The following is a 13,681-nucleotide window of genomic DNA, read 5'->3' as shown; positions in this document are numbered from 1 at the left end:
TTTCCATCTCTGGCATTGAATGGCCTTTGTTTCCTATTTTTTTTTATTTGTTAACAAGAGCAGACTGTCATAGATGGTGCATTTAAATACACCGGATAACCTGTACGTGTGTTTGGTTTTGTTTTTGTTTTTTTGCAACAGAATGATGTAAAGTAGAAACGAGACTGTGTCTATCAATCTTAACGTTTGTTTGCCAATTCTCCAGTCGTGACAACAGAGCAGATCAGTGAATCATCGGTGGACAAAAGAGGCAGTTTGTCCAATAGAGTCTGAGAAAGGCCTATTCATTCATCCAGAGTTTATACTGGGGACTAGTGCCAATGGACTCACATTGGACCTTTTTCAATTGTGAGCAATAGATCCCACATTACAGCAAGAAGGGGTTGAACTTTTTTAACAGAGTAAGTTCTTAAAATTGTGCTGACAGAATGTATTATTGCTTCAAAAGTTTTTTATTTAATATATTTTCAGGGAGAGCAGGGTGTTCTACACTTGGACCACTTGATCTGCAGGGACCTGAAATGGCTCTTTTGCATGTAATACATTAAACGGACGCCGTGTTCCTGCCCACTCCTCCAATGGTATTAACTTGATTGCATAAACAGATGTTTGAGGATAGCTTTGTACTTTTGAGGCTAGATTGTTTTTTCTGTTTTTTTTTTCAGTTGGAGCAATTTCTTGCATCGTTTTGCTCTTTTGAGTCTGTTTAGTGCGCTTTTCCTCTTTTGGGTGGGATTCCTATTCCCCAACGCAGCCCACTCTGCAGGGCGTGTGGCTGCATAAACGTGATGAACAACATGCACTTGCCACCAGTTCACCCCCCCCCCCCACGCCCCCCCACACTTTGTCTGCTCATCCACTCAACTTCACATTCACTGTAGCCTCAGTTTTTGCAGCAAGCTTTTGCTCTATAGCTTGGCAAATGCGCTGTACAGTACACACACGCGTTATTTTGACGCACAAGAATGTCCATCATTGTCCCTCTGTTATATCACTGTTTGCTGTTGGAGGAAGCAAGTGGTCTCTTGTTTTTGCCAAACTCCTCTGGTGTGATTCATCTGTTTCACTGACATGAGGAGAAACATCTATAGGGGGCGTGGCTAGCCTTCCGCTGATTGTATCTTTAATATGTGGTGGAGAGATGCAAGGGGGAGGGAGGGGGGAGACGCTGCATAATATCCATTCATAAAGTGTCCTGACCGGTTGGCGCAGCACACACTCTGTTGTTGGCATGGACACAGCCCTGCAGCCAGTCTGTTTGCCCCTGTGCCTCACCTCCTCCCCCCGTCACTATATGACACTAAAGCGTGGAGGATGAAGAGTTTAATTTCAGTCTTTCCAGATTTCCACAAACTGCAGTTATTGAACGAGCTGTCACTCATGTGAGACCGAGGCAGTTTTCCACCCTGTGGAAGCACCTGCTCTGTGGCGTGTATGATTTGGCTTGCAGCTCTGATTTCAACTTCTTGATTTCAATTTTTGCTTGATGGCAAAGGTCAAAATTTTTCTTGCTTTGAATCTGAACATAACTGGATCGGGTGGCACGCCGTGACTTCCACAGGTACTTTCTTCGTAGCCCACAGCGTGTGAATCGGTGTTGATTAATGGCAGGTAGGGCTACATGCGGTGGCTGGACCAATCTATTCATCACACCCATCTGCTCTGTAGAATAATGAAAACTTTAATGGGCTTTTAATGTGTAGTCCCCTCCTCCCCCCCTTTGCCATCAGAGTGACAATCCAGGTGATTATACTTGGGCCTCAGGGAACAAAATGACTTTCTGCGAAGTGTTTTTTTCTTTCTTCTTCCCTGTTGAATGTTGTTGATTCATGGTTGAGGATAGAAAAAAGCATGTCCCTTATGTCCAACAAGTAGAAAGTAAACAGCTTGTGCTAAATTTCCTTGCAGAAAAAGATGTCAGTGGCTGAGCACATGCTCTAAATGAGTGACATATGTGCAGCCATGTGTGCATCTGTTTAGGTGTATGAGGGAGATTGGATGCCATTTTGGAGATGAGATGACTTTTTTTGAGCTGCCAATGGAAAGAACACTATAAAAAAAACACAGTTTTTATCCAACGTTTTCATCCTCTTTGTCTTCTTAGCTCATCCTTTTACCTCTTCACTTTTCCAAATGTCTCAGCAACCTGGCAGCGATAAAAAGCGCCATTGAACATTCATAAATCCACATCTTTCTAGTGAAACTATGAGGGTATTTTCTTCTCGGTTCAAAATGTCCGTCCATCTCTGTTCGCAGGAAGCGCAACATGGATCAGTGACAGCTCCTGTTGAGCTTTAAAATGCATTGATGTTTGCTTGCGATTCAGTAGCGACCATGGCGCCCAGACATGGTGGATTCCTGCTCAGAAAACACATCCAGTCCCCAGGGAACAAAATGTGTCCCTGTGGAATTCAGTTGGTCACTACAGGGCATGAGGATCAGGACGGCAACCAAAGTGGAGGGTGGTGGAAATGTTTTTCCTCTAAACTCACTTCTAAAATTTTTATGTGAGGTTTTAGGAGAGGAGTCATGGTTGAGCCTATAGCACTATAGCAATTTGTTAAAAATTGGTATTTATTATTGCCAGATATTATTTTGCACCTGAGGTTTTAACCACAGGACAGATGCTCTGCTTTGTGATGCAATGAGGGGACAAGTCCTGGACGTGCTCCACTCCCCCTGGGTTGTACTGTAATAGTAGATTTTTATGTCTTACACAATGCTAGATTCAGATACAATGCATTCATGCAAATAGCTGTGCATTTATGCACTGCATTGCAGTCAGTCACTGACTGTACAAACCTGGAAATGGGCTTTTATTCACAGTCACCCAGGGTACTGTTACTGTGTCCATAAATCCAGTCAGTCAGCTCCCCATTCACTGTCCATGGAGCTGCTCCAGGCTCAGTCTCTTAACGACATCAACAAGGCAGTCTTGGCCGCGATTTCGGAAGAGAGACATGTTCGTTTCCACAAATCAAGTCCAACCCATCCACAATTCTAGGAATAACTTGAACAGTGTCTCAAATGAGCTGTTCAGACTTTTTGTGTGGTCGAATCAGTTTCCTGTGAGGTGTATTTATCTCAAAGCTACATGAAACAACGTTTTTCAGTTTTACACTTCCACTTTTATGAGACCAAAACTAACACCCTCTTATCTTTTGGGCGATAACACAATTTATTATCATTTTCCAATCAGATTTAGACTCCCTGCATTCCATTATGCTGCGTTTTTATCCCCCCTCATGCTGCGTTTTCCTGATAAACATCTGCAGAGTGGCTCCTTATATTTCCAGCAGAGACCCCCATAGCTGTGGTTATGCTGTATAATTAATGCTTTGCAGATATAGTGATTATTTCCTGTTGGGTAGACTCTTCATTATTAAATCAGAAGTGATAGACTCCCTAATGAGTCCATGTTTGATGTCACACATCAATGATAGGAAGCTGTGTTTTAATGCAAATTAGCGCTACTTTTGCTCAGCTATGGGCCTGTACTGTAAGCCCTGTCAGGCCTATGTGAGGGTCTGTCGAAGTCTGCTCCGTGTTTGTACATATTAGACTTGCTAATCAGATGCTAATGCTCGTGAGTGGCAGAGTTGCAGGCAAGGCAGCTACGGAATGGTAATCAGCGTGGAGTTGGCCCACAACAAAGAGGCTGATTATTTAAGCCACTTTTTTTCCCCCTCCTTCCCCAATCACGAACATTCACATCTACAGTTTCTTTTGAAGTGTTGCTTGACGTCAGTAGGCTACAATGTGATTAAGATGATTTCGGTCTTTTTTTTCATGTCACCTTGGTTTTCTTCGACAGCGAACAGAAAACTGGCCTCGTAATTAGCAGGAGATGGCGAGTTTACCACTGAACTGGCTCCTCTGCTTTGCCATCTGCTCACAATTAATCAAGTAAAAAGTTTCAATAAGCTCACTGTAGTCACAACCACTCGCTTAGATTTAGGTGTCAAGGAATAATTCTTGGCTCGTGCGCTCATTAAAGTTAAGCTGTTTACATGCTTTGTGGTTGTATTCTTCCTGCTCGCTCAGGTCAGTCGGCCTGCTGTGCGGCTGCACCGGGCGACAGATGGCATTATGGTCCTCAGTGAGGCAGTAAAGGGATACCCATGGTTAGGGGTCAACTGCGGAGACAGATGTAACTCCTTACTGCGCTAACTGTGACAAATGCCAGGGCCGTTTTGGAGCTTGATCGTGCAGGTCATGTGTTTAGGGAGCTGCTGTTGGTAGTTTGTGTCACGCTGTACCATGAAATGACTCTTTGTGCATACTGAAGTGCTTTTCCGTGTCACAATGTTGTGTTGCATTGCACCAACGTCTCTTTGCTTACTGCTTACTCTTTTCTGTCATGTTGCATTGATGTTGTCGTGTAAGGAAGGACTAGTGTGAACAGTGTGGGAGAAACCTTTAAAATGCAACATTTAAAACCTTTGATGTACCACATTGACAGGGCCTCGTCTTGTCAATTGTGTTATGGAGAACACAGCTGCAGCCGAACATTTCATGGCTCACTTTTCTTTCATTTGGGGAATTTATCTTCAGTGTCACGAGTCTCACCGCAGCACTTTAGCTTTAGTATAATAAAATCCAAGTGCACACTTTATTCTACTTAGAGATCTCAGCCCTGCTTTTGTCTGACTTGAGCTTTTATGCCATTTGGAGGATAAATAAACTTAGCTGTGTGACATGGAATGAAACAAATGATGTTAACAACATGCACAAGTGTGTTGTTTGATGTTACGCCAAGGAAATCCTTTTCTGCCTCTTAACGTGCACTCACTCAAATTTGACAGCTGTATGAACATCAGGGCCTGTGCTTTTGTTTAACATCACGTCTGATGAAGCTGCAATTTGCAGCTATAGCTTCAGATTTCATCGCAGCTTCGCTGAAATGAAGGGCATTACAGACGGCAGTCAAAATGAAAATGCGGTGCAGCTAATTTGGTTTCCCCCCCGCTTTCTATTGAAGATAGATTCCTGTCTGCCAAACTGCCAAGCATCACGCACATAAACATAAAGATTCTTGTCCTGGAACCTGTTGATGGATGTCCTCGCCTTTTTAAAAGCTCTCCCTTCAGGCAGAGTTCGGAAAATGACTAATTCCCCCCTTAGCCACGTTTTAAGAATACATTTGAAGCACATCTCCTTAATTTGCCATTCTGAGAGAGAGTCCCGATGCAGTAAATGGGTTGTCGAGGGCTTGTGCAGTGATGCAGCCTGGGAAAACGGCATCCTCAGGGGACCGATCCGTCTCAATTCACAAAACCTTGCCCTCTCCAACTCACGTCTCCAGCCGCTTAACACCACCTTTGAAATAACTTGCGATGCAATTATAAATGTTTTTTCATCCAGTGCAAAGATTGTGTTTCACTTATATATCAGGTGTCCATTGTGATGGTTACCAATTTGCTGTGGCAGCCAAGTGTAGCAGCTGCACACAAAGCCTCAAATCTAGTCCTGTGTTTGGTGCGTTGAAGGTGCAGGCCACCGGCCGCCGAAACGAAATTTAACACCGAGGTTGTTTAAAAAATGTTAACTGCTGCTTTCCTCCTCTACTCTTCCAGGTGTTTCTACATCGTCTCAACCAGTATGCAGCCACCAAAATCGACAAGAACATCACAGAGGAAACGGTTAAGGTGAGGGTCAGACTGTGAGGTATGCGGCTGCATATTTTAGATCTGGAAAAATATCAAGGGCAATTGACTTTGACTCTGATGCTACGCACAAACCTTATTTTCATAAAGTAACTTGATCCATGAAAAGGACGGAAATTACATTGGAAACTAAATAAAGTGTGTCCCTTGTTTGGGGTCCTCTTTCAACCTAAAATAGCTTAAAGTTCTGAATGGAGAAAGAAGTAGTGGGCGATCCAGGAAGCAGCTGTAAATATAATCTATTTATAAAGGATTCCGGCTGGAGGATAATAAAGGATGCTCTCTCACAGTGGGAGTGGGAGTGACCGCTTCAGTCGGTTTGCTTACGCTTGAAGGTAAACACACATTCAGTGGATATTTACTGCATGTCCCGTGTTTTGGAAGATGTCTACTCATGCTATGTTTTGTTTGGGAACATGCTGTACAGAGAAGGTTTGAGATAACGCGGGGTCACTGGGCAGCAACAGGCTGTGATGTCGCCAAAAGCAGCTGAACGACATCCAGTCCTCCTGAGTGGAAATGGATTGATCCAATTTTACCAGATGTTTGCCTTTCGTACTATCACTGAAGAATATTTTGGACTTGCCCACTCATAAAAGGCTTCTGGTTTTCATGCTTTGACTTTATTTCACTAGCTTCTTCCCCAATCCAGCATCAGCATATTGTTTTGTCCTTTCATACGCACCACAAAACTGACATGAAAGGGGACAGAAGTCAACACCACATGAAGGCAGAGTTGCTTAAAAATGTGTTTCTTTTTTTAGCCTCTCTGTTAAAGTATCTCTAATAATGTTTTAATCCAAATATCAAAGACATCTCAGGCCTAAGATGCCCATTACAAAGAAACCTCATTCTTTATTCTGTGGCCTCAGAAATTCCCTTGCCTGGTGCCACTGACCACAATAAAGCAGCATATGCCAAAGATCTGATTGGGGCCATCTTAGGAGCTACACTGCATTGCAACATTGAAAACAAATACACAGAAAACACAATTTATGCATTGTATTGTATGTCTTTTTTTTTTCTTCTCCTGTTTAGGTTTTATTCTCCAACATTGAGGGGATTCTGGCCGTTCACAAAGATTTCCTGTCCATGGTGGAGGAGCTGCTGCAGCCTGACCCTCATGCTCACCACGAAATCGGTCGCTGCTTCTTGCACTTTGTAAGAAACCCGTGCATCTGTGCAAACAACCTTTCCACTTTTAATTCCTCCACTCTTGCAGGCTGAATGTCCTCTTGCCACCTCTGATTATGGCATCACCATCTCGTCCACACTCTTATCCCGCGACGTGCATCGACGGCTCCTCTGCTAGTAATCGTCCCTTTGCTCACTGGAGCCTGTAATCTAAAAGAATTTCTCTACTACAGTACTTTACTATCGGAGCTCTGATGCTCTCAGGTCTTTGAGCACTCCTGAAAATGATCAGATACGCCACATGTTGTCAATTTATCTCTCTGGATTATCCATGATGAGACAGTGCACATGTGTGATATGCTCGATAGGACTCTGATATACTGCTCTCTGCTGCAATAGATCACATTTCTTTGATGCAGAGCCTTGAGGCACACTGGCATATAATAGGTTTCAAAGTGTAATAAATCTTACCATCCTCCTGTTGGGCTGCAGGCAACTTCTCTCCCAGTAGCATCAGGCTGCCTCTAATGCAGGTGAAAGAGAGATGATCTAGCCGTACAGATGGTATAGTGATGTTTATGATGACCTCATAGAAAAAAGGGGATATAATTCGATGCATAACTAAAAACCCATGAGTCAAGGCCATAATTCAACCATGACTGATCATGTGAGTCCCCGGAGATAAGAGTTGGACATTTTCTTTTATTTTTCTCTCTGCTCTTTTCACCTTTTCTCCTATTTTTCAGCTTTTTTTTTAATTTATTTTTTTTAAAGAAAAGTTTCCTTCTCTGTAGTGGTCGATGACCTAAAGGTTCCAAGAGAATTACACAATCTAGCTTTACTACAGAAACACAAATAGGTAAAAACTAAGCCAACTTGGACAATGGTCCACTCACAGCAAAATCCCCCTCTGTGATTCAGGCCTGCAAAATGGTTTTCACTGATTCAAGACCCCACTCCTCCCCTTTGGACTACAGTAAAATCATCCCCCGAAGCCAAAAAACTTTCATAAACAGACTTCTTAGAACATATTATTCAAGAATAGGAATATACTGTACCGTCACAGAGTTGTCTTTTTGGAAGCGCCCCCTCTTGTTGTTATGACATTCGTGTCTCTCCACATCACCAGCTTTGTCTTCCGAGGCAGAACACCCTGGCTGAGGACCATGTACTGTACCATTTCTGCTGCTCTGTAGTGACTTTGTAGTGAGTGATTTAGAAGCTGTGTGGTCTGGTCCTGCTGTTGCCTCTCGGAAGACAAAGGAAGATTAATGTCAGAAGAAATGCTTCAGTGGAAAGTTGTCGGTCATATGGCTGCAAGGCGGATGACAGGATATAATCAGGGTTCCCGCCATACAAAATATACATTATGCATTTCATGATAGAGAGTGAAGAAGGACACATACTGACTACAGTATGAGTCCTATACTGTAATTCTCATAGATGTATCAGCCCCCCCTTTCTCTGTTTGGCTTTGTCACCCTCCTTCCTTTGCTCTCTGTCTAAAAACTTACTCCTCACTCGTCCTTTTCACCTTGTCTTTCTCTGGCTCTTGCAGAGGAGCCGCTTCCAGATTTATGATGAATACTGTGGGAATCACGAGAAGGCCCAGAGGCTGCTGCTGGAACTCAATAAGATCAGGAGCGTCCGGACATGTTTACTGGTGAGAGGGGACTGTAAATGTGCGCATAATGTACAAGTTGTAACATCTACTCTGCTGCCCACGCACTGTAAGAAGAGATCAAGTACATAGAGTCAAGTCTTAAAAGACCAGTCCAAGAAGAAAGAATAAACAGGTTCAGTTCATAATCACACAAAAAGGCAAATACAAATGACCACATGCATTAAATTATTTACTTCTGGATAATGCTTTAACACAGTCAGTCGTTCTATTACAATGTTTTTCTTTGTCCCATGCAGGAAAAGTATAAATTTAGAGTCCAAGTGGGGTCACGGGTGATTTGAAACTGGACTTGAGAAATCCTCTCATACGAAAACACGCCACCGCATTCTCTTAGACATACAAACACACAGTCACCCACACATGGCAGCAGCTGGACAGTGTAAAACCTTTGCGCTTCATGTTCCAGTGTGTCTGACAGCTGATGTGACTCTGCCCGATGTGTGGGCGGACTCCCTCTTCCTGTCCCGACACTCTGAGAGACTTTCACTGCCACAGGGGAGCATCGTGTTGCGAGAACAAAAGATGACTACATCCCCACTGCTGGCTCTCGCTAAACTATGTGTGTGTCTGTGTGTGTACGTGCGTTTATTTGGAGTGCGCGTATGTTCAAAAATGCTCACCCCTTTTTTTTCTTGTTGCTGTTTACACTCCTGGTTCCTTCACACTCTTTCCTCGTAGGCTTTGACAGTTTGTAATTCTACTCCTTCTCACTCCTTAGCCTCAGAGCGCCACACACTTGTACCACTCCACCCCGTCACCCCGTGTGTTTTAAGACTTCCATAAAAACAGAGCGCTTTGAAATCGAGATGTTCCAACGGCGTTACAAACCAAGGAGAAGCAGAGTGTGACCACAGACTTATTGATTGTCCGGTTCCGTGTTGAAGCCTATGACCTTTTCTTAGACCGTAATTGATGGAGTGAGAAATGAAACACAAGCACATGCACATACTCGGTAAAGAAAGGCTGCGAGAGATCCATGTCTGATTTACTGGTGGTGTGTGTCTTTAATCTAGAGAGCCAGAGGAGGCAAAGATATTAATTGACATTGATTTAACGGGGTCTTTATAGACTTGACCTTTGGCTGACCTAGCCTTCCATCAGGGCTGGATGCCTCTCATGTTACTCTCTAACCTGCAGTCGGCTATGAGCTAATATACCTCAGGTCACCTCCCTGGTCCTGCAGTGACCAGGGCGGGGATATCCGCTAACCTCCACTAAACCTTTTAACCGACTGACTGCTGTAAAGCCTGCTTTATTGTTTACGGCGTAATTCAGTACCTCATCTAAATTTCAGGTGAGAGGGAGGTGAGAATGAATATTAGCACTTGACCTCGTAACCTGTGGCCTTTGGCGCGCAGGTGGGGGTCACTTTGATCAACGGAGGGCAAATTCTGACTCTTAGTTGATGCTATATCTGAACGAACCATATTTTAGGGATACTGATTAGCATGCTAAACAAAGATGGTGTCAGTGATAATAATAATAATAACTTTATTTATATGGCACCTTTAAAAACACAAGTTTACAAAGTGCTTCACAAAACAACATATAAGAGACAAGTCACAAATGTCATAAAACCACCCAAGCAATACAGCAACACAGGCAATATGAGAACCCAACAACAAATTGAGACCAGGAGGACTCAAATTAAAATGCAGGATGCAGTTAATTAGATACAATAAATAAAAAGGGGGGAATACATGATAAAAATAGATAAGATGAGATACAAGAAAATAAGAAAAGATGGGATAAAAGAGTTAAATCAGAAGAAGGTGTAAAGTAAAACTAAGAGTAAAACTGTGAGATAAAATAGGTGACAGAAAGAAGAGGATGACATCACATTAAAGGCTGTAAAAGTGGGTTTTAAGAAGTGATTTAAACCTCATGCTTATCAGTGATAAAGGCTGATGAAAAGTGTAGAAATCACACCCACCACCACATTTATAATCAACACTACAGGGTTGGACCTCAATTTTTCTATATAGCAAATCACAGAAGTGTTAGCATCAAGTTTGTTTCACTTCCTTTTCTCCTCATCTCCTTTCCTGCAGAACTGCATGTTGCTCGGAGGCAGAAAAAACACAGAGGTCCCACTGGAGGGTTACCTGGTCGCTCCTATTCAGAGGATCTGCAAGTACCCATTGCTGCTCAGAGTGAGTATGGTCTTGTGCTCGCCAACCATGTATTACGGAGATACCACACCCTTGTGCCACCTCTGTGGGGCACCTTCTGCTCCTCCTTTTATCCACCACCACCTAGTCATTAGTTAGGGCTGTCCCGTCCTTTTCACATCAACCTCTCCCTCCGTAATGAAATGCTGCTCTCATATTCTGACACTTCCCTGCTTTAGTTCCCCCGGCACAACCGCATCGTAGGAAAAACAGCAGCCCTATCATCACCTCCCCGACCGAGCCGCGCGTTCAGACACTTTGACTGGGCTCATTCATACCTGCGCTCTCATTTGTTGCTTTTGAAACTTCCACTTCCCAATGTGAAACGTGAGCGAAATGAAATACACTTTCAAAGGCTTGTTTGAGTTGGTGATCTGAGCTGTCCCATCTCATTCATCTTGTTATGATCTATTAATTCACCCCGGCGTTCTCTAAACAGCACACCAGCACGGGGCACAGAGATGTAATAATAATAAGGGGGTAATCTGATGCTGCCATTTGAAGTCTTCCAGCTGCCAGGGCCTCCTTCTCTCCGTAAGATGACACAGATAGCCATCAGCGGCTGCAGATATATCCAGAATGCTGTAAATCAGCTGACACAGTGTTTAGACTATGATTGCCATTGCTTTTGCTAGACCTTTGCCATACCATAGCAGGGGTTTCACCCACTACGCTCAGGAAGCACTGGAAGGGTTAGGGTGTGCGGAGTGAACATGAAATGGAATATTGTTTCCTTTCATGCTTTTCATGATGTAAAAAATTATGATTCAGCGCCAGATTTGACGAATATTTGAGCTGAAGTTCTTAAGAAGTAGTCCAGATTAACCGCTCTCTCTAAATGTGGGCCTGCGCTATCATATAACATGTTTTCTTATGCGTGCGCACATGTGTGGTCTTCACATGTGCAGGAGCTGCTGAAGAGGACTCCTAGGAAACACAACGACTACGGCCTGGTGCAGGAGTCTCTGCATGTGATGAAGGCGGTGTGCTCCAGCATCAACGAAGCCAAGAGACAGATGGAGAAGTTGGAGATTTTGGAGGAATGGCAGTCCCACATCGAAGGCTGGGAGGTGGGCATCAACTAACCTGTGTACACTGTTAAACAATTTAATTCTCATCTAATAAGCTGTCAAGCCTTCTTGCTGTGTGTGTGTGTATGTTTTTTTCCCCGTCCCTTCAACTCATAGATGAGCTTTCCCCCGTCAAAGCTGAAAGTCATGACTTATTTAAAGCCACTTAGCCAATACGCAATTCTACAAGAATTCGAAGTGGCGTGACTTTTGTAGCCTTTTAAGCTTTCTTGTTCTCCCACAGAACAATGACTTGTATTCACAATGGCTAAATTCTTTCAAAGCCGTCATGCTTTAGGGTGACCGATCCAATCATCATCAGGTAGACCGCACTTCTTGGCCTGGAGAGTTGCCTTTTAGATTAGTTTTCTTCCTGAGTTCGGGGGATGCCTGAATGAGGGGTCAATAGACCTTGTTCTGGTTGGAAAGAGAAAACAGTGGTGGTAATTGTACGGCAAGACGCTGGGATGCTTATGTAATTGACCTGGCTTCACTGAAAGACGGCCTAAAGGCTTCCTGGACACATGGAGACAAAGAGCCGCTGCCAGTGTTGATACAGCTTCTGACGAAGGTGTAGGCCGTAACAGATTGTTTTCACTGAGGAGCAAACAGGCTTTCAAGCCAGATATGAGTAAGACAAGATAAGGTTCAGTGTGATTACGTTTCCTTGCATGTGTCCGAGAGGAGTTCTTGTTTTTTTTGTCTGGATGTGTTGTCTTAGGATCACTGACAACATTTGAAACTTGTTACACTGTTTGAAGGACATTTAACAGACTTTCAGTGTGTTTCTTTCCTTCATTGTAAAATATACCACAGAAACAAATATTTAAGCAAAGTGTCTGAAGCAGATAATGTGTCTTAGTTACACTTCAAACAGAAGTGTTCCTCTCATTATTTCTCCTTATACAGTGTATGAATATGAAGGAGCACAAACCCACAGAGCTAAAACCCTCAGAGTAAGGTGATCAGAATGAGGCTGAGTGTTGGGTGTGGTGACATATCTTTTACTCGACACGGTCCTGGCTGCAGCCACTCTGCGGTTTCTCATCAGCACTTTTATTAATTGTTCACATTAGCTCATTCTGGAGCAGGAATCCTCTGACTGCTGCACGCCAGGCTCTCTGGCTGCAAATGAGCCGGAGCTAAGAAGGAGAGAGGAGGAAAACAGGGAGAAAAGGGAGGGGGGAGAGAGAGCTGAGCGATGGTTGCATCCTGCATTTCTGTGTGGGTGTCTGAGGAATGATTGAGGGGTGAGGAGGGATTGTGAGAGCTGCTGTTTTTCCATTCCTGCTCCTCCGCCCGGCCTGATTGCTTGTTAGCGCTGACCTGCTGCACAGCTGGCCGCCCTCGGGGCATCCTGGCAGGTTCACCTCGCGTGGGAGAGACGGGGCGATGGCTCGCCGTGGTCACCATGGTGACGGCTGCCAGCATTTGTCAGGGCGGTGATTGCCAGTTGGTTGGTGTTGCAAGTGTCTGTGTTTTGTAACTGTGTACCATAGAAATATGTTAATTTTAGACCAGAGGGTAGCAGTTTTTTGTTGTTGTGTTTCACTCCATTCTGTTCTCTTGTAAGTTTAATTAGTTTTCTTAAAATCAGCTTGAGATGTAGGGTTTGCTTGACTTGGCCTCTTTACTTTAAAAGGATCTGAGTAAAATTCCCCCATCTCTCCAGCTAATTGACAAATACCACTTCAGAGTTCAGTATAAACTTTTCTTCCACACTTTTTCCCGAATTAATGGCACATCCTGTTTTGTCGTTCCCAATTCTTCAGTTGTTATGTCTGGTAGTTGTCTGCTTATAAAAATAGAGGGTTGAAATTTAGATGAAGCAAATGACTGAGGGGGTGCTTAACTTTTAAACTGAATACACCCTCTGTGGAGCTTTGGCTTGGAATGAGGTGGATGTGAAGAGTGATAGAAAAATGCTGCAGAGACGCAGAAAAACTAAATAAGGCC

The 13,681-nt window shown here is 43.6% G+C and overlaps 1 protein-coding gene across 1 annotated transcript in view; it reads left to right on the top strand.

Annotated features, from left to right (window-relative positions):
• The window catches only part of prex2 (phosphatidylinositol-3,4,5-trisphosphate-dependent Rac exchange factor 2), an 87,921-nt gene that overhangs the window by 11,124 nt on the left and 63,116 nt on the right, over nt 1-13,681 (top strand). The window contains exons 2-6 of the mRNA XM_085763607.1: nt 5,577-5,648; nt 6,705-6,827; nt 8,359-8,463; nt 10,536-10,637; nt 11,564-11,725. Of these exons, the coding sequence (XP_085619733.1) occupies nt 5,577-5,648; nt 6,705-6,827; nt 8,359-8,463; nt 10,536-10,637; nt 11,564-11,725 (564 nt within the window). The remainder of the gene's footprint in view (nt 1-5,576; nt 5,649-6,704; nt 6,828-8,358; nt 8,464-10,535; nt 10,638-11,563; nt 11,726-13,681) is intronic.

This window comes from Trachurus japonicus, chromosome 20, assembly GCF_045865225.1.
Source record: "Trachurus japonicus isolate A0001 chromosome 20, Traja_1.0".
Classification (NCBI taxonomy): domain Eukaryota; kingdom Metazoa; phylum Chordata; class Actinopteri; order Carangiformes; family Carangidae; genus Trachurus; species Trachurus japonicus.
The sequence above is the reverse complement of the archived record's forward strand: the minus strand, read 5'-3'. Positions and strand labels throughout refer to the sequence as shown.